At 28.4% G+C, this 25,035-nt stretch overlaps 4 protein-coding genes, 1 long non-coding RNA gene and 1 pseudogene across 5 annotated transcripts; 3 read left to right on the top strand and 3 right to left on the bottom strand.

The window, feature by feature from the left end:
• The first annotated feature begins 80 nt into the window (after positions 1 to 80).
• LOC105829955 (conserved oligomeric Golgi complex subunit 3) lies at positions 81 to 2,810 on the top strand. Its single transcript, XM_012669043.3, has one exon. The coding sequence runs from the start codon at positions 275 to 277 to the stop codon at positions 2,714 to 2,716; it is 2,442 nt and encodes an 813-aa protein (XP_012524497.1). The 5' UTR covers positions 81 to 274; the 3' UTR covers positions 2,717 to 2,810.
• Positions 2,811 to 3,286: 476 nt separating this feature from the next.
• On the bottom strand, positions 3,287 to 5,526 carry LOC105829956. Its single transcript, XR_004964969.1, has 3 exons — positions 5,479 to 5,526; positions 3,935 to 5,266; positions 3,287 to 3,603 (listed from the first exon to the last, which is right to left on the bottom strand). It is a non-coding gene; the product is annotated as an uncharacterized LOC105829956 (long non-coding RNA).
• A 1,096-nt stretch (positions 5,527 to 6,622) lies between these two features.
• Positions 6,623 to 8,972, top strand: LOC105829946 (putative odorant receptor 85d). The gene is made up of 5 exons (XM_012669031.3): positions 6,623 to 7,025; positions 7,438 to 7,821; positions 7,929 to 8,130; positions 8,297 to 8,452; positions 8,533 to 8,972. Exons 1-5 carry the CDS (start codon positions 6,664 to 6,666, stop codon positions 8,578 to 8,580), a joined length of 1,152 nt encoding a protein of 383 aa, XP_012524485.2. The 5' UTR covers positions 6,623 to 6,663; the 3' UTR covers positions 8,581 to 8,972.
• Positions 8,973 to 9,583: 611 nt separating this feature from the next.
• On the top strand, positions 9,584 to 11,486 carry LOC105829950 (rRNA methyltransferase 3, mitochondrial). The gene is made up of 4 exons (XM_012669037.3): positions 9,584 to 10,184; positions 10,277 to 10,515; positions 10,623 to 10,778; positions 10,851 to 11,486. Exons 1-4 carry the CDS (start codon positions 9,853 to 9,855, stop codon positions 11,465 to 11,467), a joined length of 1,344 nt encoding a protein of 447 aa, XP_012524491.1. The 5' UTR covers positions 9,584 to 9,852; the 3' UTR covers positions 11,468 to 11,486.
• A 656-nt stretch (positions 11,487 to 12,142) lies between these two features.
• On the bottom strand, positions 12,143 to 23,609 carry LOC105829948. The gene is made up of 9 exons (XM_028193789.2): positions 23,192 to 23,609; positions 22,448 to 22,828; positions 21,733 to 21,937; positions 21,342 to 21,527; positions 15,234 to 15,616; positions 14,555 to 14,923; positions 13,900 to 14,104; positions 13,510 to 13,665; positions 12,143 to 13,343 (listed from the first exon to the last, which is right to left on the bottom strand). Exons 1-9 carry the CDS (start codon positions 23,551 to 23,553, stop codon positions 13,299 to 13,301), a joined length of 2,292 nt encoding a protein of 763 aa, XP_028049590.2. The 5' UTR covers positions 23,554 to 23,609; the 3' UTR covers positions 12,143 to 13,298.
• Positions 17,471 to 19,938, bottom strand: LOC105829951 (annotated as a pseudogene).
• Positions 23,610 to 25,035: the final 1,426 nt, after the last annotated feature.

The following is a 25,035-nucleotide window of genomic DNA, read 5'->3' as shown; positions in this document are numbered from 1 at the left end:
GTCTTTCTGACAGAATCTGTTTTTATCGCGCCATCTTCATTTACTTTGACGTTGAAACTTCGTAGTTACATCATTTCTGCAAGGCCGATAAGGTAGAGTCACGTGGACATCACACGTCAACAGTTAGCTATATCTGCTAGCCACACTTTCTTTAGCGATTTATAAATATGACCATTTAAATTTTAGTTTGGATATTGATTGGACTGAAGCCTCGTGTCACGAGAGACAAGTGCGACTATGCCAATAGTTTCACATCTCTGTTGCAAGTAAAACGATGTCTCAGACTAAGGTAATTCCGCATAACCTTATTCAGTGGGACCAGGATAACGATTCCCTGGCTCCATTGACAGAGTGTCAAAAGGACTGTTTAACGAATCTAGAAACCGTTGTCACTTCATTGTTCCCGTTGTCGGATCTGCAGTCCGGCGTTATAGAAAGTGATGACAAGTTACAAGAGCAAAATTCTCAGCAGAATGTCCCTCCGATAGATAGGTATCAAGAGCTGCTCGAGCATTTTCTGCTTCTGGAAAAAAAATTCGCAAGCATGTACGACGTCAAGTACAATCTGTACCTTGACGAGCTGAAATCAAGACGGTCGGAGTGCCAGGACGTTTGTTCCCAGATAGAGGAAACGTTGGACGATTTCTCTGCACTTTACAAGCAATACACCGAAGTCTCCGGTAAGACCACGTCACTGTACGAGGCCAGCGAGCAGCTCATCTTTGAACAGAAGCGGCTGAACGCGACGATCGACGGCATTACGGAATACGTGAAGTATTTTAAGGAGATCGACGTGATTACGGAAAAGCTGGATGCGTCTACCTTATCAGTGAACAGCGACATGTTCTTCTCTATATTAGATAAAATTGACACCAACATAGATTTCATGCAAAACAACCCGTCGTACAGTGAAAGCGGAGTTTACCTGGTAAGATACAAGCACTGCCAATCAAAGGCGATTGCGTTGATACAGAATTACATTTCCAACTTGTTCTCCAAGACCACCGAGAGCATTTTAAATTTGAGAGACAACGAGAATTCGTCAGAGAATGCGGATACTGCTCTTGCTCTGTTCTACGGCAGGTTTCAGACGATCCTGTCGAAGACCAAGCCGGTTATCAAACAGATTGAGAGTAAATCGTACAAGAGGCAGGAGTATGACAGTCTGTTGGTTGAATGCCATCAGTATTATTGGAGTCAGCGAGGCTTGGTGCTGGGTACGAGCATACAGAAGTCTCTCAACTCGATAAAGGAGAAGTACAACGGCGACCATTGTAGTCTGGTACGGCATTCCTGTGCGTTGCTCTTGCACGCCTCGATAGACGAGCATAAATTATTCTACGAATTTTTCTCGAAGCAATCAAACGGATTGACCGCATACCTGGAGAGCTTGTGCACCTGTCTGTATGATACGCTGAGACCTTTCATAATACACATCATTCATCTCGAGACGCTAGCAGAGATTTGCTGTATCCTGCGAATAGAGATGCTGGACGAGCACGTGCAGAACAACTTCGAACCATTGGAGGGCTTTGGAAACATATGCCTACAATTGTTACACGACGTTCAAGAGAGATTGGTATTTCGTGCACACTTATACTTGCAGTCCGACGTGCTGAATTATAATCCCTCGTCGGGTGACCTGGCGTATCCGGAAAAACTCAAGATGATGGAGGACATAGCGGAATCGATCAGGGAGGCGACTCGTCAGACTCGAATGAAGAAGATCTCGGTGTCGTCTACTGACAGTTCCGCCCTAGAACCAGTTTCTCGAAATCACATAGTTATGGACTCTATTTATCAAAAGACACACATGGGGAGTTCACCGGCGGATCTGCACGCTATGTGGTATCCGACAGTTCGCAGGACTCTGGTGTGCCTGTCGAGGCTCTACCGCTGCGTCGACAGGTCCGTCTTCCAGTCGTTAAGCCAGGAGGCTATTACCTTCTGCGTTCAGAGCATCGAGAATGCCAAACAGGAAATTGAGAAGAGAGCAAGCACGTTGGACGCGGAACTGTTTCAGATAAAGCATTTGCTCATTCTTAGAGAACAAATCGCTCCGTTTCAAGTGGATTTCACTATCAAGGAATATAGCTTGGACTTTTCCAAGGTGAAAACCGCTGCATTCGGTCTGCTCGAAAAAAGCTCTAGGTTCTTCACCTTGTCGAACAACGCGTTACTGCAGTTCCTTCTGGAAGGTGCGCCACAGATGAAGGAGCAACTTATTGATTCAAGAAAGCATGTGGACGCAAAATTGAGACTTACGTGCCAGCGATTAATACAACACGCAACTTATTTATTGATTTATCCTATTATCAAGTTATTGGAGAAAGAAAAGTTGCTCGATGCAAGCTCGAATCAGGAAAATGCATTAGGGAGCGCGCAAGAGATAGCAACTATAGTGGCCGATGTATTAAGGACAATCAAGTTCAAATGTCCTGAGATACAACAATCGATGCAGTTATATTTGGCTAATAAAGAAACTGAATTTATTCTGTTTAAACCAGTGAAGAATAACATCTGCGCCGCATTCACGCAATTGCATCAAATATTGAATAAGTATTATAACGCAGAGAACCTTCTGTTGATTGCGTGCCCTTTGCCGGAACAGATTTCCGTCATGTTGAGTTCAACAACATTAACTCAAGGAAAATCGAATCGAGAATCGCAGTCGGTTCTGAAACAGTCTCAATCATTTACTAAACAAGAAAATTAAACAATGTAATTTTTGTAACGTAAGTTGTTTATTACATTTTCAAATATTTATTATTATTATTAATAAAAATATTGATATAAATTTTAATAAAAAATTTGATAAAAATTAATTATTTTGAAGAGACATTATTTCATGCTCATAAATAAAATAAAATGTTCTAAGCAAATTAAAATTTAAATAATAATGATTTAGAATTTAGGATTAAAATGAGGAGAAAAAGAGAGAAAGAAAAAGAGAAATGCAATTTATCATGTATAATTATTTTTGCATCGTACATGAAATTTTATAATCTTATAAAATAGAAAATAAAATAATATATATGATTAAGTTTTTATCGAGGAAATTAAATTAATTTTTAATAAAATATGTGAAGAATAAAGTAAAATTAACTCTTGTTATTTATAAAAAAAAATAGTACGTCAAAGTTACAATTGCTACATTAATATTTTTAAAAAAGAAAACAAAAGAAATTTAATTTATATACTTATTTGATTATAATCGATCTTGAATTGTTTAATTATACATATTTTATCAAATGAGGAATTATACACAGAAACAATATTTACAAAATTTTCTGTAATATAACATAAATTGTATTGTAAATAAAAGGTAAATGTTGAAGAATATGTAAAGTTATAATCTGCTGTAAAATTATACACTAAAATAATATATATAATATACAATAACAGTAGTATACAATATTTAATTTATTGAAATACTTTTTTATTAGCTAAATGTATTATATTTCTTGTTTATTATATTGTTAATGATTTTGAAATTACTACTGGTACTGTGAAGAGTTTTGTGAAATATGAATATAGCATGTAAACATATAATCCAAGTTATCATGCGTTATTGCATTTTTATCTGACGAGATGATGTTTTCCCTGGAACACATACGTTAAAATATACTTAAAATATATGTATATTAATAAATCTCATAATAATTAAAAAGGTATTATTTTATGTAGAAATATTATAAATAAATTGTAAAATGCTGAAGAATATTTCCTAAAATGACAGTAAAATTTTATTACAGTAAATTAATTAAATTCTTATCAATTAAATTTATTAAATATTCCCTAGTCTTTTTAATAAATATTGATTGCTAATTAATTACGGGATAAAATTTAATAATTCTAGAAAACTATATTTTTTCTAATAGAGAATACATATAAAGTTACTTTGTTTTTTTGGAATATATATACGTATACTCACTCATTCGTGTATTTTTCTGTGTATATTTGAATTATGGCACATTCGAGGTGTGAAACAAAAATATGTAAGAAAAGAGATTATCATCGCCATTATTAATAGAGCCCAAAATATCCAAAATAATAATAAACGGAATTTCATCCAAAATGGACTAGAAACGTAATATCTTTGACTCTCTATTTTGTCTAAAATAATAAACGTAATATTAATGTATTTTAATATTATCAATATTTTAAGACCTGTGTGTGCTTTATTTCTGTGATATAGAAATTACATATTTATGAAGTACTTATATCACTGTATATGTGTGTTGTATTATTATTTATAGAATGGTCTGTACAAATACTAATATTCTGCTTACGTAACTTTAAACTATTACTCTTTTCGAATAAAAAAGCTGTTAAATCTTATAACTATACATTTGTATCATTTTTACGAAAAAAAGGTAAAATTGAGATGGGTAATAAAACTTTATACACAGACCTTCGGAATATTTCTTTCCCGTTTTATCAATAATAATTAAAGGAATAGTATCATAAATTGGATTTTTTTTTGCAAAAGCGAATTTTTCTTGCAATTCCATTTTGTTGTATCCTCTTGCTTAATGTTGATATAACACAATAATGTACGCAGAGGAACATATAAACCATAACACTTAACTGTTTTTTATTTTTCTTTGTTTTCCATATTACGAGCCTGTCAATGTAAGATTTTTTTCAATAATGGACATATGATATAAGTACAATGTATAAGAGATACATAATAATACACATTCTATACGGAAGGTATAAAGAATAGTGAATTAATATCAATAGATATAAAGAAAAATGAATTAATATCAATATATTACACGTACAATTATTATCATAATTATTCTTGTTCTTATTAATTAAGGAAACGTACTGGCAACATAATAAAATCGGTGAATTTTAAAAGAAGAAAAGCGATAATTAATTTTTTGGATGCATCACTTTACGAAAAAATTTATCAAGAATTATCAGTAGATTCGATAAAACTCCAGAATCATATAAAATTTTCACATTAACAATTATAAACTGTCACTGGCATTACACTGTGTGTGATAAAAAATGTTCTTTTATAGCTTTTTCATCAATTCACTTTTTTAATCTGTAAACAATAAATGTTGACACATCAAGCTCTTTCGGAAGACTAGATCTGCAGATATATTTATTACAGATATTATTGCGACATACTTGTTCCATTAGTATGTGTGCACTTGTGATTCTAAGTGACCTCCATGAACATCTGGTGTTTAATAAAGTTTAGCTTTTTATAACTCTGTATAAGTCATCGTTCAAAGTGATCTCTGTTTTGCTATTATTAACACATAATCCTTTAATTCCTTTTAATTCCTCTTTCGATTCAAATCACCTTTGAATTCTCGAGTTACTCATAATTATATCAAGAAGAATTTTAATTAAATTTACTTGATTTTTTTATTTTTTAAGAGCCCCATAGGTACACTATCGAATTTTTTATTCGATAATCCTATTCCAACAAACATAATCGAACATTTGTGTACTTACACTACGTTTATAAGGAGACTTAAGAGTTGGAATAAACGCTTCCATAAGATGTATTTTATTTCCTGGGAACGATACAACATGTTAGAATTAATTTTTCTCAATTCAAATGAAAAATTATGACATTTTTACATAACTGAGACATTTTCACAACAATATCCGCTAAGATCTTATATTACATGAGTTTTTACAGATATTTTATTCTTTGGCGATGTAATTAAACAATGAGACTATCGGTAAAAGTTATGTTTCATAAATAGAATTGTGAGAACCGCTCAACCGATGTAACTTTGTAGTAAATATTATCTTGACCGCGTGATGTATTTCCCTGAGGGAGAACATAGCAACATATTGGAATATTAATCTTCCTCAATACCATCTTCCTCAAATATTATATCATAATTACAGCACGACGGAAAGTATCAGCTGCACCGTATAAGTTCCAGTCTCCATAAGTTGTTAATAACTGTCATTAACTATTGAGTCGTATGGGGGTTGCAATGTTAGCAATATACGTTCGCAATTATTTGTAGTATCGCAAGAACCTTGGTCGTATGTTCGCTCTGTATTAATTATTTTCTTCAACACGGAGGGAGGACTGTACGTACAAATCGAAGTTGCACATTTTATTTTTATTACAAATTATAAGAGAATTATATGACTCTCTTATCCAAAACACTGTATTGCAACAGAATATACATGTGAAAAAAATTAATTTGTAAAAATATTTTGAAGCTGTTTACGTACAAGTTGAAACAAAACTACAATGTAATAGTATTGTAAAATATTATATGTATTACCGCAGAATTGACAAACTTTGAATTCAATGACATATGTAAAAAGCTAAGTTAGATGTATTTGACTTTTTTAAAATTAGAATTAAGCATAATGCAATTCGATGAAAAATAAACGTGATACTTTTCGTTCATTTAAATTTATAATTTTGTCTGGAAAATTTTGACACGATTGTGTATTATATACAACATTTCCGTAAATAATTTTTCTTATTTAATTACCAAGTATCACATTTTTCTATTTTTTAGTTAAGAAATTTAAACATTTAGATGGAAAGTGAAGGGAAAGTTTGTCGCGCACATAAATATTATTTTAATAAATTATTGGCAAGGATTAGTTTTGAATAAACTAAGATTTTCTTTCTGACTACATTAGATTGCAGCAAACGTAGAAATGCAGATATTCTCTCTCAATTTTTTGTTCTACACTATCGGTGGTATATGGCGGCCGATCGAATGGTCTTCGAAATTCTCCATGTGTTTATACGGCGTATTTACCTTTTGTACGCTGTATATGTTGAACTTTTTAATGCTAACTCAATTGATCGATACCATCTTTATTGTTGATAATATAGATGATTTTGCTACGAATTCGTCTCTACTTCTTTCGGTTATTGCCACGTTCTGTAAAGCAATTACTATAACAACTCGTCGTAGTGAAATCATCAACTTAATCAGAATGTTGCAAGAAAAACCATGCAAAGCTTGCAACGAAGAAGAGATTAATATTCAAATGAAGTATGATCGTTTAATCAGGCAAGTGTTCACAAATATTAATGTATTTCTTGACAACAATTGATAATCTTGGATAATTTATTTGCAAACTTACATATTGGCAATGATCAAATGTAGACTAAATGTAAAAGAAAGAGTTTAATTAAGATAAAAAAATAATCTGTAATTTTATAAATCATCTTTTCACAATAATATATTATTCACATTATGATTGTATATTATGAAACGTAGTAAAACTTGCTAAATTAAATCTTTATGGATAGGTTGTTATATTTTACAATTGAAAAAATAAAATATAATACGTGTTAATTTGTTGAAATTTCTTAGAACTAAATTATCATTATACTCATATATATATATATATATATATATATATATATATATATATATATATAATCATACGTATAATATATATGAAACTCCACACGTACAGGTCATGCACTATAAATTACATGGTTTTAGCATCGTTTTCTGCCACTGGTGTTACAATAGGAGAAGTGCTCACTACTTTACAAGGCGAATTGCCTTATAGAATATGGGTACCATACGATTATACAACATTTTTTTTATTCTGGTTTACATCTCTTCAAGAAATATTAACTGTGCTTCTTGGTACATTTGTAAACGTCGGTACGGAAACCTTATTATTAGGATTTTGTCTACAAATATGCACACAATTTGAATTGCTTATATGTCGCCTTCAAAGAATGATAGAATCTGATGAAAAAACGAAAATTCACAAAAATTTATTGAATGATGCGTCAAATAGAACAAACAGATTGTCAGAACATATTCGTCATCATCTATATATAATTAGGTTTGTCAAACAATTAAAAAAATTATTAAGTGTTTTTATGTACATATATTTTTTCAAAATTAACATAATTTAAAATTTGCTATATGTAATAAGCGTTATATTTCTAGATTTGCCGAAATGGCTAATGAGATATTTAATCAAGTACTTTTTGTACAATTTTTTGCCAGCATATTAGTGTTATGTTCAAGTGTATACTATTTATCTTCTCATATAACAATTACTGATTTTATAAAATTAGCTATTTATACATTGTGCATGTTTGTGCAAATTTTTGTATATTGCTGGGCTGGAAACGAAGTTATACGTAAGGTAATCGTACAGAATTTTCTTTCTTTATATATACAAAAAGTTTATGCAAACAAAAAATTATATTAGAGAAAAATGTGTTTATGTGGTACATTTTTCTTGCAATTACAAATAATTTCTAGCGATATACTTTCTTTACTATCTCTATTAATTTTTTTTATTTATGTAGAGTATTGGTTTGAGTGAAGCGGTGTATCAAATGGACTGGATATTAATGACAATCAGTGAACAAAAAGATTTACTCATGATTATGAAGCGTAGCACAAGACCTATAAAATTTACCAGTAGTTTTCTAGTAACATTGTCGTTGGATTCTTATACTAATGTCAGTATTAAGATGAATGTTATCTTTAATACTGTTTAATACATCGTATAATTGCGTTATTATCTCACTTTATTTTCTAGATTCTCAAGACATCTTATTCTGCATTTAATATTTTACAACGATCTTGAAATTAAAACAATAAAGCTTTGGATTGTGACAAAAAAACACAATGTGTGTTACCATTATGACCATTATATGTATATGTTGCCAAGAATAAATTGTTTATTTTATATAGAATTATTATCTAATATAAATATAGAATTATATATTTTTATTGGTGTCGTGAATTTGCGCGCGCGCGCACCACACACACACACACACATCAATATTTTATGACATATTTTTTTTTAATTAGAAAAACATTTTATTAGTGATATGTGTGCATGCAGTATATTTGTATAGATTATACATTAGAGTTAGCATTTAAAATATAAAATATATATAATGTAAATTATATTTTACATGTTATTTGTATAAGTATAAATGACTAAATCATCGAAAATTAAAATTTTATAAAAAATTATTATTATTTTTTTAATATTATATATCTTTATTTTATCTTTATATACCCTGCATAAAATGTCTTATTCAAAGATATAAGTGTTTCGCATTCATAAGATTTCATCGTGAACTCTGCTTTACAAAAATCTCGATTGAATCGTGGCCAATACGTTTCAGTACGATATTGAGAATAGAACCATGAAATTTTGTCTGTCTTTGAATCCGATAACAATTAGCAGAAAAATCTTTTTTAATGCGAATTAAGGTTCGCATTTATTTGAATACTTCTTATTGCAATTGAATGTAAAAAATTCAGAAGAAATTTAGAAGATATCCAATTAAATATATCTTTTAAATATCTTCTGAATTCTTCTGAATTCTGCTTTTTGACAAAATGTCAATATTTTTTAATTTTTTTCAATCCGACGTTTTATGCAGAGTACTTTAAAATCAAATATATTATTAATAATTTTAAGACTTAATTATGTTTTGTGTTTTAATATCATCCAATGTATAATAATTTGTATTACTTGTATTATAAAAAAAAAAAAATCTTGAATCAAGTTTTCGCAAAATATATGGTTTGAATCTTCACATAATGAGGTTCGAATCTTCGCTAATTTCTTGCGCGCACTTTCCGACTGAGGCTTCACTAACTTGTTGGTTGGTGTATTGTAGCGTTCACGGCGAGTATTCATGGCGTCGAGTGCATGCTGGAGCATGCGGTTTATTTAGGTTTCCGGTAACTTGAATAAACAACGTTATGAAAATGTGCTATTGTGTTATGATAAAAAATTAACACAAGACATTGTTACAATACAGTGGTTATTAAAGTAATTATTCATTGAATGATAGAGTGCATTTGAATAGACGTTTGAAATAGATTTTTCTAAATAAGAATGTTATCAAATATCGTACAGCTATCACTTAGGTCGATTCACAGTGTGAAACTTTTGAGAACAGTTGATGTAAGATTAGCAATTAAATGCAGATATGGCACTAAATGGATTAGTCGGAGACCTGCTGCTATTGTCAATGAACATGAGCTTTTCGATACGGAACAAGATACAACTGAAGTCGATGAGCAAAGAGCTTTTAAAACACATAGAAGGAGACCAAGAGTCAGTACACAAGTGAAGGAAGAGAAAGATAAAAAACAGAAGGAAGATGAAGTTAAAGAAAGCACAGAACGAAAATACATAGCCCTTGATGGAGATAATAAGCTTATAAGGTATATAGGTTTTCTAAATAAATACTCTGGAAATAAATATTCTGAAAGATATAACTCTATATACTTAAATTATACTTAAATGTATGTTTCAGCTCGCTAATGATAGATGTCAAAACAAAAAAGAGAAGAGAAAAGAATCGTCAGGTACTGTTAGAAGGCTTTCGATTAATTGAAGATGCAATTCGGGTGGGAATAGTGCCAAAAGTGATATTTTTCAACAGATTATCTGACATATTGTCACTGTCGCTTCCTAAAGAAGTAAAATTATATAAAATTCCATATCGTACAATTCAGTTGTGGTCTAACTTGACAACTTCTCCTGGGATAATTGGTAAATATAAATATTTGAATTTTGTAAATCTTAAAAGAGATTATTGTCATTTAGCATAATCCACAAGCATAGATATCTGTACATAATTTTTTTATTTTTTGCTACAGGAATCTTTGAACTCCCAGATATAAGTACTAAAGAACCTGCTAGTGATGCTATTCCTTTAACTATTATCTGTGACAATGTCAGAGAACCAGGGAATTTAGGAACTATTGTAAGAGCTGCTGCTGCAGTTGGTTGTGAAAAGTTATTACTAATGAAAGGTAATTTGTATGCCGTTATTAATATTTATTAATAGTCTGTGAATTTTTATTGTCTGGTCTTTCTTACTTTAGGATGTGTAGATTTATGGGACCCAAAAGTTGTGCGCAGTGCTACAGGTGCACATTTTCGATTACCAATAGTTACTTCTGTTTCATGGGAAGAAATTCCAACATTAATAAGTAACGAATCTGCAATTTTCCTAGCGGACAACAATATAGCTTATGAAAATGATTTAAAAGATTGTACTGTTAATTCAAAGTCAAACACCTCCTCCGTCGAAAACAATGGTGATATAAAACAAGATAATCTAGACGCCAATAATGATCAAACAATTGAAGATAATGAACATAGTGTTGAAGATAATGAGCTAAACCAACTGATAAGTCAAACTAAACCGTATAAATCAACTGCAAAGACTAAATTGATGATAAGACAGTTGATATCTCAACTTCCAGTTAAACCTTATTATGCGTTAGATTTTACAAGAAGAGAAGTAGTATTCGTTATTGGTGGAGAAACTGAGGGTATAAGTCTCGAATCATGTAAATTATTACGTGCAAGAAATTGCACTCGTATTAATATACCGTTGACTAATGGCGTTGACAGTTTAAATGTTGGTGTAGCTGTTGGTATTGTTACATTTGAAATGAAAAGACAATTTGTAAATCGCAAAATTGATGATGAATAAAATTATTTTTATCTATAAATAATTTTTTCTAATTGACTATATACTATTATTATATCCAATATTTATATAGATTTAGGAATTCTCATTATAACAAAACATATCAGGGTAATATTTAACTCGTCGCAACAAATATTCTGTTGATTGGAAATAATACACACACACACACACACATACATATCTCGCATTTTATGTATGATAGTTAAGTAGAGAAAAAGATTGTGTAATGAGTCTTGTTGAAAGTCTTATTGAAATTTATATCGATATTTTTGTACTGCAATCAGGTGTGTGTCCGAGAAGGATATTTCATTCGCACCCTCAATCGATGCGCACCTCTATTGATTTTTATTACTTGATTTATATGCAATCGTTTCAAGCAGTCAGTATCAATATTACTATCGATTTCAGTTAACAAAATCACGCACACACACGCGCACACATGTGGACACCTTTAACAGCAATTTGGAGAGCACTTATAATTTTCATAATCATATGTCGATAGAATGATAGGTTTGAAAATGATTGATAATCTCATCGATTATAGACAACATAAATCATGATATGTGCAATACGTTGAACATAATTATAATAAATTATATATATCTTTTTTGTTTAATTTTTTCTACATATATGATAATAGATAATCGGGATACAAGCAGTTATTTACCTTAAGTATGATTTTGTTTTATGTTTTTGGAGCAGTAATAAACATAAATTTGTACGAACAAATGATGTACGTTATCACAGTAACAGTTCTGGATACCAAACTTATTGTGTACCAAAGTGAATATTTTATCGACCATGACCTACAAATGTAGGAAAAGTAGAAAATTGAAAATTATATTTCATAAACTTTCGTACTTTGACAACAATTAAAATCCAGTTATACATACCGATCTAATAAACTTATTAAATTTCGTTTGCATTACCACTTCATCTTTGAGGTTTAAGGTGCTGTCAGCAATTGTTCCAAGTTGATGATGAAGTCGTTTTGCGTCGTGATAGCAACGATAATCGCGAACATTAAGTTGCGAATTTGTAATGAAAGTGATCTTATTAATTACAAACAGAACGTCCATAAATTGGCTAAGCTCAAAAAATTCTAAGGATAATACAGTACTTGTAAATATACGTTAAACTGCAGTTTGGACCGCTTAATGACGTTCAACAAGGCCATATTCCGGCGAAAATATATATTTAACAAATTGAAAGAAAGTGTTTGCATAACAATAAATAAGTTGTGTAAGAAAGTATAACACTTTGCTATATACGCAAAATCTAGGAATATATCTTGGAGACACTGCTAGATATCTTTTCTAGTTAATTGTTGCACGAATTAAATATGCGAGCAATATGACAATCTTTCAAGAGAAATCAAGTTTAATATTAAATGTATTATAATTTTTTAATAAATATGGAAAGTGTATAAGAAACTGGGCAATAGATTACACATTTCACGTATAATATTCGCATTTCACATTTAGCATTGATTTTGATATAAACTTCTTGTTTGGCTGTGATAAGTTTTATTCTTGACATACAGAAGAAGAAAAAGAAAAACTGTTTAGAATCTGAAGGCAAATATTAATAATTGCAATAACAATTACATAACGTGATTTAAAGAATGGCTAAATTATAGTCAAATGTTTGAGCAATGTTGAATTTTGATCTTTTAAATTAAATTATAGAAAAAAGATATATTTCTCAGGGGAAGATGTAGGAACTAAGGTAAAATTAAATATGTATTTAAACGAAAGTTATAAGATTTAGAAGTGCTAATTTATCAAATACTACATTATTACCATGCTCAAATATATTCTCGATTATTTACATTTTACTGTTTTAATACGTTAAATGTTGAATATGATGCTTTTAAAATCTGAAAAAAGAATGAAAAAAAATCGATGCAATAGATTATATATATTTATAAAAAATTTTAATTATATTTTTGTATTTACACGACAAACATCGATAATATTATGTAAAACAATATCTTATTTTATGTCAAATATTTATTTTGACACCAAAATAATAAAGATACTAACATTATTGTAAGATTGAAGGGATAAAATTATCAAGAAGCTACTAGTAAATTTTATAGGAATTGTACTACGCATCATAATCATCAGTAATCCTTTCTTTTCTTTGTTTGGTAGTAATGGCCAATCCATACGATATATAGTATCTCCTGTGCTTAAACTCTGGCAACACGACATAAATAAAATCATTATTGCGTAATAATATCGCGCATTCATAACGTTCGTATTCTTAATGTTATACTCGAGTGTAGAATAAGTCCAAATTTGTGAGATAAATTATTTACTAGATTAACTAGCAAATTCTCATAAAAATTAATTATACAAAAGTACCTACTATTTTTTATTAATTAATTAAGATACTATATGTACACAGTATTATACAGTACAGATAGTTACCTTAAGTATGACTTCGTTTCCGGACCAGCAGTAAACGAAGATTTGTGCAAACATGCAAATGGTGTACGCTAATATAAACACAAGTCCAGATATATCTGAACTATGATTTGATAGATAATACACGCTTGTACATAATACTATTATACTTGCAAAGAATTGAACAAAAAGCACCTGGTTGAATAAAACGTTTACCATTTTGGCAAATCTGTAATAATTTTATATTAGCCTTACATTGCATAAGATAATTACAATTGTAATGTATACTTTTATTGATAACATGATTTCTTTATAATTTTAAAAATTATGGACAAAATGTCACTTATTGACAAAAGAGCTACTAGGTTCTTAGCAAATACTTAATTATTATTAATTATTAATTACTTATTTTTATTTTTCTACCCAACTTATTACGGAGTAATTAAATCATTTTCGAAATATTCTGCTCTTTCAAGCTAATAATAAATTAATTTTAAATAGCATCAATTTTATAATTTCTTTAACTTTTCGTTATTGTTATAAATCGTAGTATTATTGTAAGTAACAGTATAGTAATTCTTATATACAATAATAATTAAGTAAATTACACATATACATGGACATGTACATAAACAGATAGCTGAGTATATTCGTAGAAATGGATCTTTACGTCACTCACTTGTAAATGCTGAGATGATAACGTACGCACTCCGGTAACTCTATTTTATTTTCACTCAATGAAGTGAGTGCACGCCCAACTATTTTATTAGTTATAAATTTGTGAACACGATTTTCAAAAATTTCAAGTTGGGCACATGTTTCTATAAACAATCCGAAAACTAAGGTTTCCGTGCCGACATTTATGATAGCGGCGAAAACTATAATGAAGATTTGGTAAATGGATAAAATCCAGAACACATTATTATTGTAATTCCATGGCAACCATATTCGATATGGCAAATGACCATGCAGAGCATTTAGCACTGCTCCTAAGCTTAGGCCTGTAACGGAGCACGTTGCCAAAAGTGCGTATTTTATTGAGCACGATCTGCAAAAGTAGAACTAAAATTTGTAAACTTTTATTATAATTTTTAATTTACAGAAATTTATTATAAAATTATAAGATTTAATTTTACTACTCTTTATACACGTTATGTGTGTCACTTAAATATTTTTCTTTGTGTTGAAGAAATAATATTGACTAATGTTGATAAAATTCGGATTTCGCGAGTCAGAAATAGTACGTGTTGAACGCACATGAATTAAGTAATTGCATAAATATTTAAAAATATTTGATAATACCAAATACTTAATAATACCTTTAGTATTAAAATATTTTAATAAGAATAAAAACTCACCTGATAAACTTATCAAACTTTATTTGTATAGCTATTTCATCCTCGTCTTGAGGTTTATATGGTGCTTCTAACAATCCTTGCACCAAGTTGAAGAGCTCATTCCGACGCACTATAACGACAGTCGCTTTACAACAAACGGCAATCATGGTGAAGAACATTAAAGTATTAGTGGCAAAATCGTCGATGTTGTTAACAACAAAAATTATATCCATAAATTGAGTTAATACCAAAAAGTATTGCGAGAGTACTACAATAAAAGTAAATATACTATACAGCAGCTTGGCACCATTTGATGACCATTCAACAGGTCGCCATATACCACCAACGGTATACATTGAAAAATTTAAAGAAAGAATCTGCATATTTGGATCTTTTTCGTTACAAACAATTTATCGATATACTACACAAAAGTTGCACAGCTCTTTCTACATGTAAAATATCTAAAAAGTGATTTAAAGCAAAAAGTATTTTTTCTTAAATTTCTTAAATTTATTGTAATTAAATATAGTTTTTTATATATAAATGATGATTATAAGAAAAATTGAAAAATTTAATAATTAAGATAATTAATATTTTTTTAAATGAATTATAAGATAAGTAAATTCCACAAACTAATATTTGTAATAATTGCATAAATTATATACTAAATAATATAATATTCAATATACAATTTCGATAAATTTTATTTGTTTAATATTTGGACAATATTATATAACTGTAATATGTAAGTTGTAGGCATTTTGCGCACCTTTTTCGAAATATCGCTTTTTAGAATACTGGCTAGTAATGCAATAAGAACAACAAATATTAATAATGACATAACATTTTATCTTATTAGAGTAAGAGTCAATCAATTTTATTTATACGTAACTGAACACGTCTTGCAACAGACTGCGTATAGTTTTACATTCTAACTTCTTATCCCTAGTACCATTAATTGCTTTCATTAACCATTCATTAGTTGTTCATTACGGTACATGTTGCTTTCCGCTTCACGTGAATGCTACAATTATAAATATTATCTTCCTTGCGACTGTGCCGCCGATCTTTACAGTCTTTTATACACATTGTTGTATTCCCATCGAATTAAATATTTGCATGCTTTTTCATACTGTCGTCAACAATTCAAAAGAAGTTCGTATTTCCCCCGATAATAAAAGCATAAGTCTTACTTTATTGCATAAAAGGGCAAGATAATAAGATAGGAGAAGTAATTATAGCTCATTTAAATATCTTCCAAGTTAACTATCTACACATCCGCTATCTACACATCCGCTTATTAATTGTAACAAATGAATTAGAAGACTATAGATCACTTCTGCTAAGTCCGTGAAAGAGTGTTGCAAATAATATATAAGAAGTTATGTTTTTCATATTCAGATAATACATATTGAAAATAATTTCTGCTTATATGTTAAAACAAATTATTGTATATGTATTAAATTCTGTGTTACATGTGTACATTTAATGTGCGTTTGTGCATACGTATACGTGCCTGCTTACATTTAAATAATCTGGGGAAATTAAAGCTGAAATAAATATATATTTAAATAAAAATTATAAATTATGCATATTATTATATTTTGGTAAGTAATTTTTTTTTAATTTATTGGAACTGCGACAAGTATCCTATTATCCATTAAAAAATCTTTTATTTTAGTACATAAAAACACAAAACCATTATAATGATAAAACTACAATTTACTTAAGCCAGTATTTATAGTCGAATCTTATTTTAAGATTTTCGAGTAATGTCTTAAGATGCTAATACGGCTCTGTGATTGGTTAATGACATCTTAAGACGGTACTTAAGATGATCTTAAATATAAGGTTTGATTATGAATGCTGGCCTTGGTTCTGGCCAGTAAAAATGTCATATATGTACAATAACTTGTGCATATATATATATATATATATATATATATATATATATATATATATATGAGAAATTGCATTGTGCAAAATATGACGAGTGTGTAGGAAAACAATTTATAAATTTTATACACATCACTTGTAGCATTATAGATTGAAAACTTTTCTGACTTAAATATTGGAGCCAAATTTAATACTGCTTATACGTATATCGAAACAAAAGTGTATTACACTGTCTAAAATGTTTATATTCAATGCTTATGTGTTTGCATCGAAATTTCTAAAAACGAAGTAAGATATAAATATGTAAATAAAAAATATAAGATTTGATCTTACTCTAATTTATACATTTATTTATACTATTTGAAAAACTACACAATTGTCAACCAAGTATTAGACTATAAATTATTATACTTCATTGTTTAAGTACATTAAATGCGGAATATGAAGCTTTTAAGATCTGAAAAAAATTATAAAAAATATTATTACAAATTTTATTAATTATATACTTTTTGTGTTAAAATAAACATTTTACTAGATGTATACAATAAATCATAAGCATGCACACAATATACAGTATGTATAATATTTATTCAGTTAATCAATTGTAAGTAATAATACTAACATTATTAAACGACTGAAGAGATAAAATTATCAAGAAACTACTAGTAAACTTGATAGGAATTGTGCTACGTATCATGATTATTAGCAAATATTTTCTTTCGCTAATTGAATGATGTCCAGTTCATGTGATATATAGTGTCCCCTGTGTTTAAACTCTATCAACATATTATAAATAAATTTAGCAAATAACAAATAATTTTATTAATATGACTATATTATACATGTATACAGAAATATAGACACGTAGAAATATATAAATATAGAATAGTTTTAAATAGATTTTAATATGTCATTATTATATTATTTCGCGAAGTCTCGCAAAAAATTTTATGATAAAACTTGAAATTGTAAAGTGTTGATAATTACCTTAAGAATAACTTCGTTTCCAGACCAGCAATAAATATAGATTTGTACAGTCATGGAAATGGTGTACACTAAGAAAGACGCTATTTGAAGCAGTTCCGTAACATTGACAGATAATATACACTTGTACACAATATCAATATACTACTAAAAAATTGAATAAATAGTATCTGATTGAATATAACGTTTAATGTTTTGGCATATCTGTAATAATTTTACGTTAGATGTGCATTACAAATGATTAAATTAATTACCACCTTAATATACAATTATATAATATAATTTATATAATTATATAAATTATAAACAATATTTTAATTATTTTATATTGAACAAAGATATCTTGATTTTTCAGTAGATCTCTAATTTATTTTTCATATATAATAATATATATATAGTAAAATTACATTAATGTGTGCGTGTGATGCTTTGTTATTGAATACTGTTATTGAATAATGTAATAATTATTCAGAAAAACTTAAATTATATTATTTTTTAATTTTATTTAAAAATAGCTTTGCATTATAAATATCAATCAAGTATTGTTATAAATAATAAATAGCAGTTTTTAAATGTAGCAATTAAATAAAACGTTTATATACAAATGTATTAAAAAAACATATAAAGATGAATTACCGAGTGACTTACTTGTAAATGTGAAGATGATAACGTATGTATTCCGATATCTTTATTTTGTTTTCATTCGACGAAGGGTGTACACATTTCAGGTACTCAGTTGTTTTCTTAATTATAAATTTATGAAGACGAGTTTCAAAAATTTCTAACTGAGCACATGTTTGTAAAAACAATCCCAAAATTAAGGTTTCCGTGCCTATTTATCATAGTGGCAAAAATTATAGTAACGACTTGCTGAATGGATACAACCCAGAACACTAGAGGTGCATTGTGATAATCCCATGGCAGCCATGCTCGAGAAGGTAATTGACCCTGCATAATATTTAATATTCCTCCCATTGTAACGCCTGTAACTGAGCCTACGTCCAAAAGATAATATTTTATTGAGCATAACCTGTAAAATTGAAATATTTTATTATTTTTTACACTTTTATGGTAATCAAAATATTATACTTAAATGTCCAAATTTAGGAGAAATTTAGAATGATACGATTCAAAATTGTTACTGTATGCATATGTTTGCATCTGTATGGCTGTCGGTTTGTCGATTCTAACTCTTTAGTTATTAAATAAGGAACAGATCATTGAAATACAAAATCAATAAAATTCAACAAAAAGACTCGCAGAAAATGCAGCATCCGTCAAGGCTAGTTGAATTGTATAGAAATAATATCAATCGTGATACAGAGGAGGTTTAACATCTAAATAATATATAAAGAAGTAATTTGGACGGATCCTTAAATCTTAAAATATATGAGATATCGTGAATTCCACAACTCTACATCTAATCCGTAACCGCTTTCTCTCCTCCGCTTACCTGATAAACTGATCAAATTTTGTTTGTATTGTCAGTTCATCCCCCCATATCTTGAGGTTTACATTTCCCTCAATAATATTTGCGCTAAGTTGATGATCGCATTACGACGTGTTACAATGACAGTCGCTTTAATTACTACAGCAATCATAGCCACGCACATTAAGCACAATTTGCAACAAAATCATCGACATTATCAATTACAAGTACGAGATCTAGACATTGAGTTATGGTCACAAAGTATACTGAGAATAATACAATAATGATAAATACATTATACAGCAACTTTGCACCATTCGATGACCACTCGATAGGTCGCCAAATACCAACAAATGTATATACTAAAAAATTTAAAGAAAGAATTTGCATAATTGCACTTTTCTCTTTACTGAATTTATTAACTTTGTGTATTTAAAAGTTTGGTTATTTTTCCACGTGTAAAATATTTTTTTTAAATGGTTTAAAGCATGATGAAAAAACTGTTTTTAAATATGCTTATTAACGAGAGCTATTTGTATACATACAATATGTAATGATTATTGTATGAGTAAAAATTGAATTTAATACAGAAGGCAATATAACATTTCTATGAAGTAAATTACACAATCAACAAAATCAGTAAACTGATGTTCAAATTGCACTTAACACTGAATGTGATTGTCTTGAGTGTATTTTATTCATTCACATAGATCTCGCAATGTAATCTCGGATTGAAAATCGAATGAATGCATTTAAACCGTAATGCAATTCGTATAATTCGTTTAAATGCTGAAGAGCAAAATTTTTAAGTATTTATCGCGCATCCTGTTTTCAAATATTTTTTTAAATCTTTGGATAATTTCAATACAACAAAATTAACACATATATTGACAGTAAAACTGAGTTTAATTTTTATTGAAATGAAACTGAGCGCGTCTTATGGCAGACTAGTGTGTAGTTTTACATACTTGAACCTTTAACCGCAATACCATTAACATAGTATGATTAAAAAATCGACATAAAGTCGATTAGTTATTTATTACGAGATGCACGTTTCTTTCCGTTTCTATAAATGTTCCTATATATAATTGTTTATTATTGCGAAGTTTTTCTTACTTGCGTTATTGAGGGATGTCGTTCTTTGAATATAAGAATGTCACGCATATTCTTATATTTCCATCAAATAAAATATCGGTATATTTTCATCCTTATACAGAATCAAGTGGTAGATCGTATTTCTCGCTATATTATCTCTTATATTATTGCGTAAGAGATAATGTAGTAATATGCAGTGCATATAAAATATTTAGATCTCTAAGTTCATTGCCTGCACATGTATCAACTACACTAGTATATTGCATACAATAATTACATATGCCAACCCTGTGTGCAAACACTTCATATACGTAAAGAATAAAAACTGAGAAATTTCTTTTTCTTGTCTTTATACTGAAGTTTAAAATAATATCGCTTGTATATGAAATTAAAACGTACATTTTATGTAAAATATTGTGTCCGTGCAATAATGCCAGGAATTCTTATATAGAATCGTAAGAAAGAGTAAGGGTGAAATAAATACATAAAAAGAGAAATTTTGAAACACCACATAATTACCATGCTCAAGTACAATTTTTATTATCTATATTTTATTTCTGAAGTACATTAAATGCTGAGTATGAGAATTTTAAGATCTGAAAGAAAAATTGGAGAAATTAAGGCGAAATATTTTGTGCGGGTATTAAAAATTTGAACCGTATGTTTTCCGATATGCGTCACAAGTGTATCGCGAATAATATCACCTGTAGACGTTAATTTTTTGCTAAAGTATTTGTCACTACCGTATTACTAACGTTGCTGTAAGATTGAAGGGACAGAGTTATCAGAAAGCTACTAGTGAACTTGATAGGAATTGTGCTACGTATCATGATCATCAGCAATTCTTTTTTTTCGCTAACTGGCAATAATGGCCATTTCATATGATATATAGCGTCTCCTATGTTTAAACTCTGTCAATATATAACATACATAAAATTATAATTTACAATAGTAAATAATACCAAATGATTGTCTTAATATGACTAATATTATACATGTATGTATATAAAAATTTATATATTACATTTCCATACATGTACAAAGTATAGTTCTAAACGAATCATTAAATTAATTTTATCAAAAATTGATATGAATTGTAAAGTATACATAATTTACCTTAAGAATAACTTCGTTGCCTGACCAGCAATAAAGATAGATTTGTACAAACATGCAAATGGTGTACGCTAATAAAGTTGCAAGTCCAGACAGTTCCGAAATATGTGTTGATAAATAATATACACTTGTACATAATACCAATATACTACCAAAGAACTGAATAAAGAGTACTTGATTGAATATAACATTTACTGTTTTGGCATACCTATAACAGTTTCATCTATTAGTTTTTAGTTTTATTGCAAATTACTAAAGCAATTACTGTCTTAATTTATAATTGTTTATAATTTATATAATTAATAATATAATTTATATAATTTTTGAAATTATAAAAACATATATAATAATCATTATTTACTGAACAAAGACGGTTTTTTAGCAAGTATAGATATTTTGTTTATACAGAATTTATATATTAGACTTTCTATTTTATATTAATACATAAAATGAAATTACATTGTATGTGTTTATGTATGTGATGCTTTATTATTGAGCAAATATTAATGTAATAATTATTCAATAATTCCGAAAAGCATAAGTTATATTATCTTTCAATTTTATAGTTTTGCATTATAAAAATCAATATATATTGTTACACATAATGGCAGTTTATAGATACAGCAATTAAGTAATATATATTTGTATACAAGTATACACATGTATAAAGAAAATGAAAAAATGATTACGTGTAAAGATGAATTGCCAAGCGATTTACTTGTAAATGGTGAGATGATGATGTATACTTTCCGATATCTTTGTTTTATCTTTACTCGACGAAGGGAAAGTATGTAGACATTTCATGTTTTTAACATCTATTACTTTGCAAAGACGACTTTCAAAAATTTCAAACTGGGCACATGTTTGTAGAAACAATCCAAAAACTAGGGTTTCAGTGCCAACATTTATGATAGTAGCGAAAATTATAGTCACGATTTGCTGAATGGATATAATCCAGAACGTTAGAGACACATTGTTGTAATCCCATGGCAACCATATTCGATAAGGCAAATGACCGTGCATGACATTTAATATTCCTCCCATTACAACGCCTGTAAGAGAACTTGTTGCCAAAAACGAATACTTTATTGAGCACGACCTGTGAATGTAAAATTAAAGTAATACTTTATTATTTTTCACATTTTTGTTATAATCAAAATATACTTGGATTCCAAAGTTTAGCGGAAATTTGAAATAATACTCTACAAGAAATATTTATAACTAATTTAACTAAATTCAAGAATTATTATGTTATTAAATGAAAAAAAGGAAATGCGAACTGAACAAAATTTAGCAAACAGGTTTGCTGAAGATGCTAAAGTAGCAACATTTATCAATGTTAATTAAATCTAATAGAAATGATATCAATCGTATACAAATTAAATTCTTGCGTAGACCTTTTACATGATTACACTAGTGTTCTGCCATATGAAATTGTCTTAATAATTATACATGAACTTACCTGATAAACTGATCAAATTTTGTCTGTATTGTTACTTCGTCTTTATCTTGAGGTTTACATGGTTCGTTTATCAATATTTGCACTAAGCTGATGATCGCATTACGACGTATTACAACAATAGTCGCTTTACATGAGACAGCAATAACACTCACTAGCATTAACGAATTAGCAACAAAATCATCAATGTTATCGATAACAAGTACGATATCCAGAAATTGAGTTAACACCCAAAAATATTCCAAGAACATTACAAAAACAGTAAATATACTATACAGCAATTTTGCACCATTCGATGACCACTTGATTGGTCGCCACATACCACAAAATGTATACATTAAAAAATTTAGAGAAAGAATTTGCATAATTACAATTTTTCTCTTTAGCGAATTTATTAACTTGAATATTCAAAAGTCCAGTTCTTTTTCTATATGTAAAATATTTTTAAAGTAGTTTGAAACATTACAAAAAAACATTTGTTCTTAAATATTCTTTTAGATAGAGCTGTATACATACCCGTGTGGAAATTCTACCTAAGTTGTAATCAGGGCCAAGTTAGGTTTCCTTACTTTTATTGAAGCCCAAATTAGGTCGCCTACCTTTTTATTTTTGTTTTTTTTTATTTTATTTTATTTATTTTTAATTTTAATTTTAATTTTAATTTTAATTTAATTTTAATTTTAATTTTAATTTTAATTTTAATTTTAAATTTTAATTTTAATTTTAATTTTAATTTTAATTTAATTTTAATTTTAATTTTAATTTTACAATTTTAATTTTCCTTTTCCTTCATTTTCTTTTATTTTAATTTTCCTTTTAATTTTCCTTTTTGTTTTCTTTTCCTTTTACTTTTCCTTTTCCTTTTCCTTTTCCCTTTTCCTTTTTCCTTTTAATTTATCCTTTACTTTTATTTTCCTTTTTCTTTTTTCTTTCTTTTCCTTTTTCTTTTCCTTTTTATTTTCCTTTTTCTTTTCCTTTTTCCTTTCTTTTCCTTTTCCTTCCTTTCCTTTCCTTTTCCTTTTCCTTTTCTTTTTTCTTTTAATTTTTCTTTTCCTTTTTCTCTTTTCCTTTTTCTTTTCCTTTTTCTTTCCTTTTTCTTTCCTTTTTCCTTTTCTTTTTCTTTTTTTTTTTCTTTTTCTTTTTCTTTTTCTTTTCTTTTTCTTTTTCTTTTTCTTTTTCCTTTTCTTTTTCTTTTCTTTTTCTATTTCCTTTTTCTTTTCCTTTTTTCCTTTTCCTTTTCCTTTTCCTTTCTTTTTCTTTTTCCTTTTTCTTTTTTCTTCTTTTCTTTTTTCTTTTCTTTTTTTTCTTTTCCTTATTCTTTCTTTCTTTTCTTTCTTTTCTTTCCTTTTCTTTCCTTTTATTTTATTTTATTTATTATTTTATTTTATTGTTATTTATTTATTTTATTTTATTTGATTTTATTTTATTGTAGTTTATTGTATTTTATTTTATTTTATTTTATTTTATTTTATTTTATTTATTTTATTTTATTTTATTTTATTTTATTTATTTTATTTTATTTTATTTTATTTTATTTTATTTTATTTTATTTTATTTAAGTAATTTTATATTTATTTCTAAAATTATTTCTAAATTATTTATAAAATAATTAAAAACTTGCCACTGCTAGTTTTGAACCCGGGACCTTAGGATTACAAAACTTGTACTCTATCTACTGAGCCAATTGACTTATTGATATTGGGTACTTGTTATTGTCTATATATACTTATTAGTACATTAAAATTAAAATTAGACTTTCGAGAAAAAATTGCAAGAGGCACTTTTATTGCAGATTCTTATTCGGAAAAATCATACAAACATATTAAACAAAAATTCAACTCAGAAAA

The sequence above is a fragment of the Monomorium pharaonis genome, chromosome 11, assembly GCF_013373865.1.
Source record: "Monomorium pharaonis isolate MP-MQ-018 chromosome 11, ASM1337386v2, whole genome shotgun sequence".
NCBI classification, from domain to species: Eukaryota; Metazoa; Arthropoda; class Insecta; order Hymenoptera; family Formicidae; genus Monomorium; species Monomorium pharaonis.
Note: the sequence above shows the minus strand (reverse complement) of the source record. Positions and strands in the feature narration are given on the sequence as shown.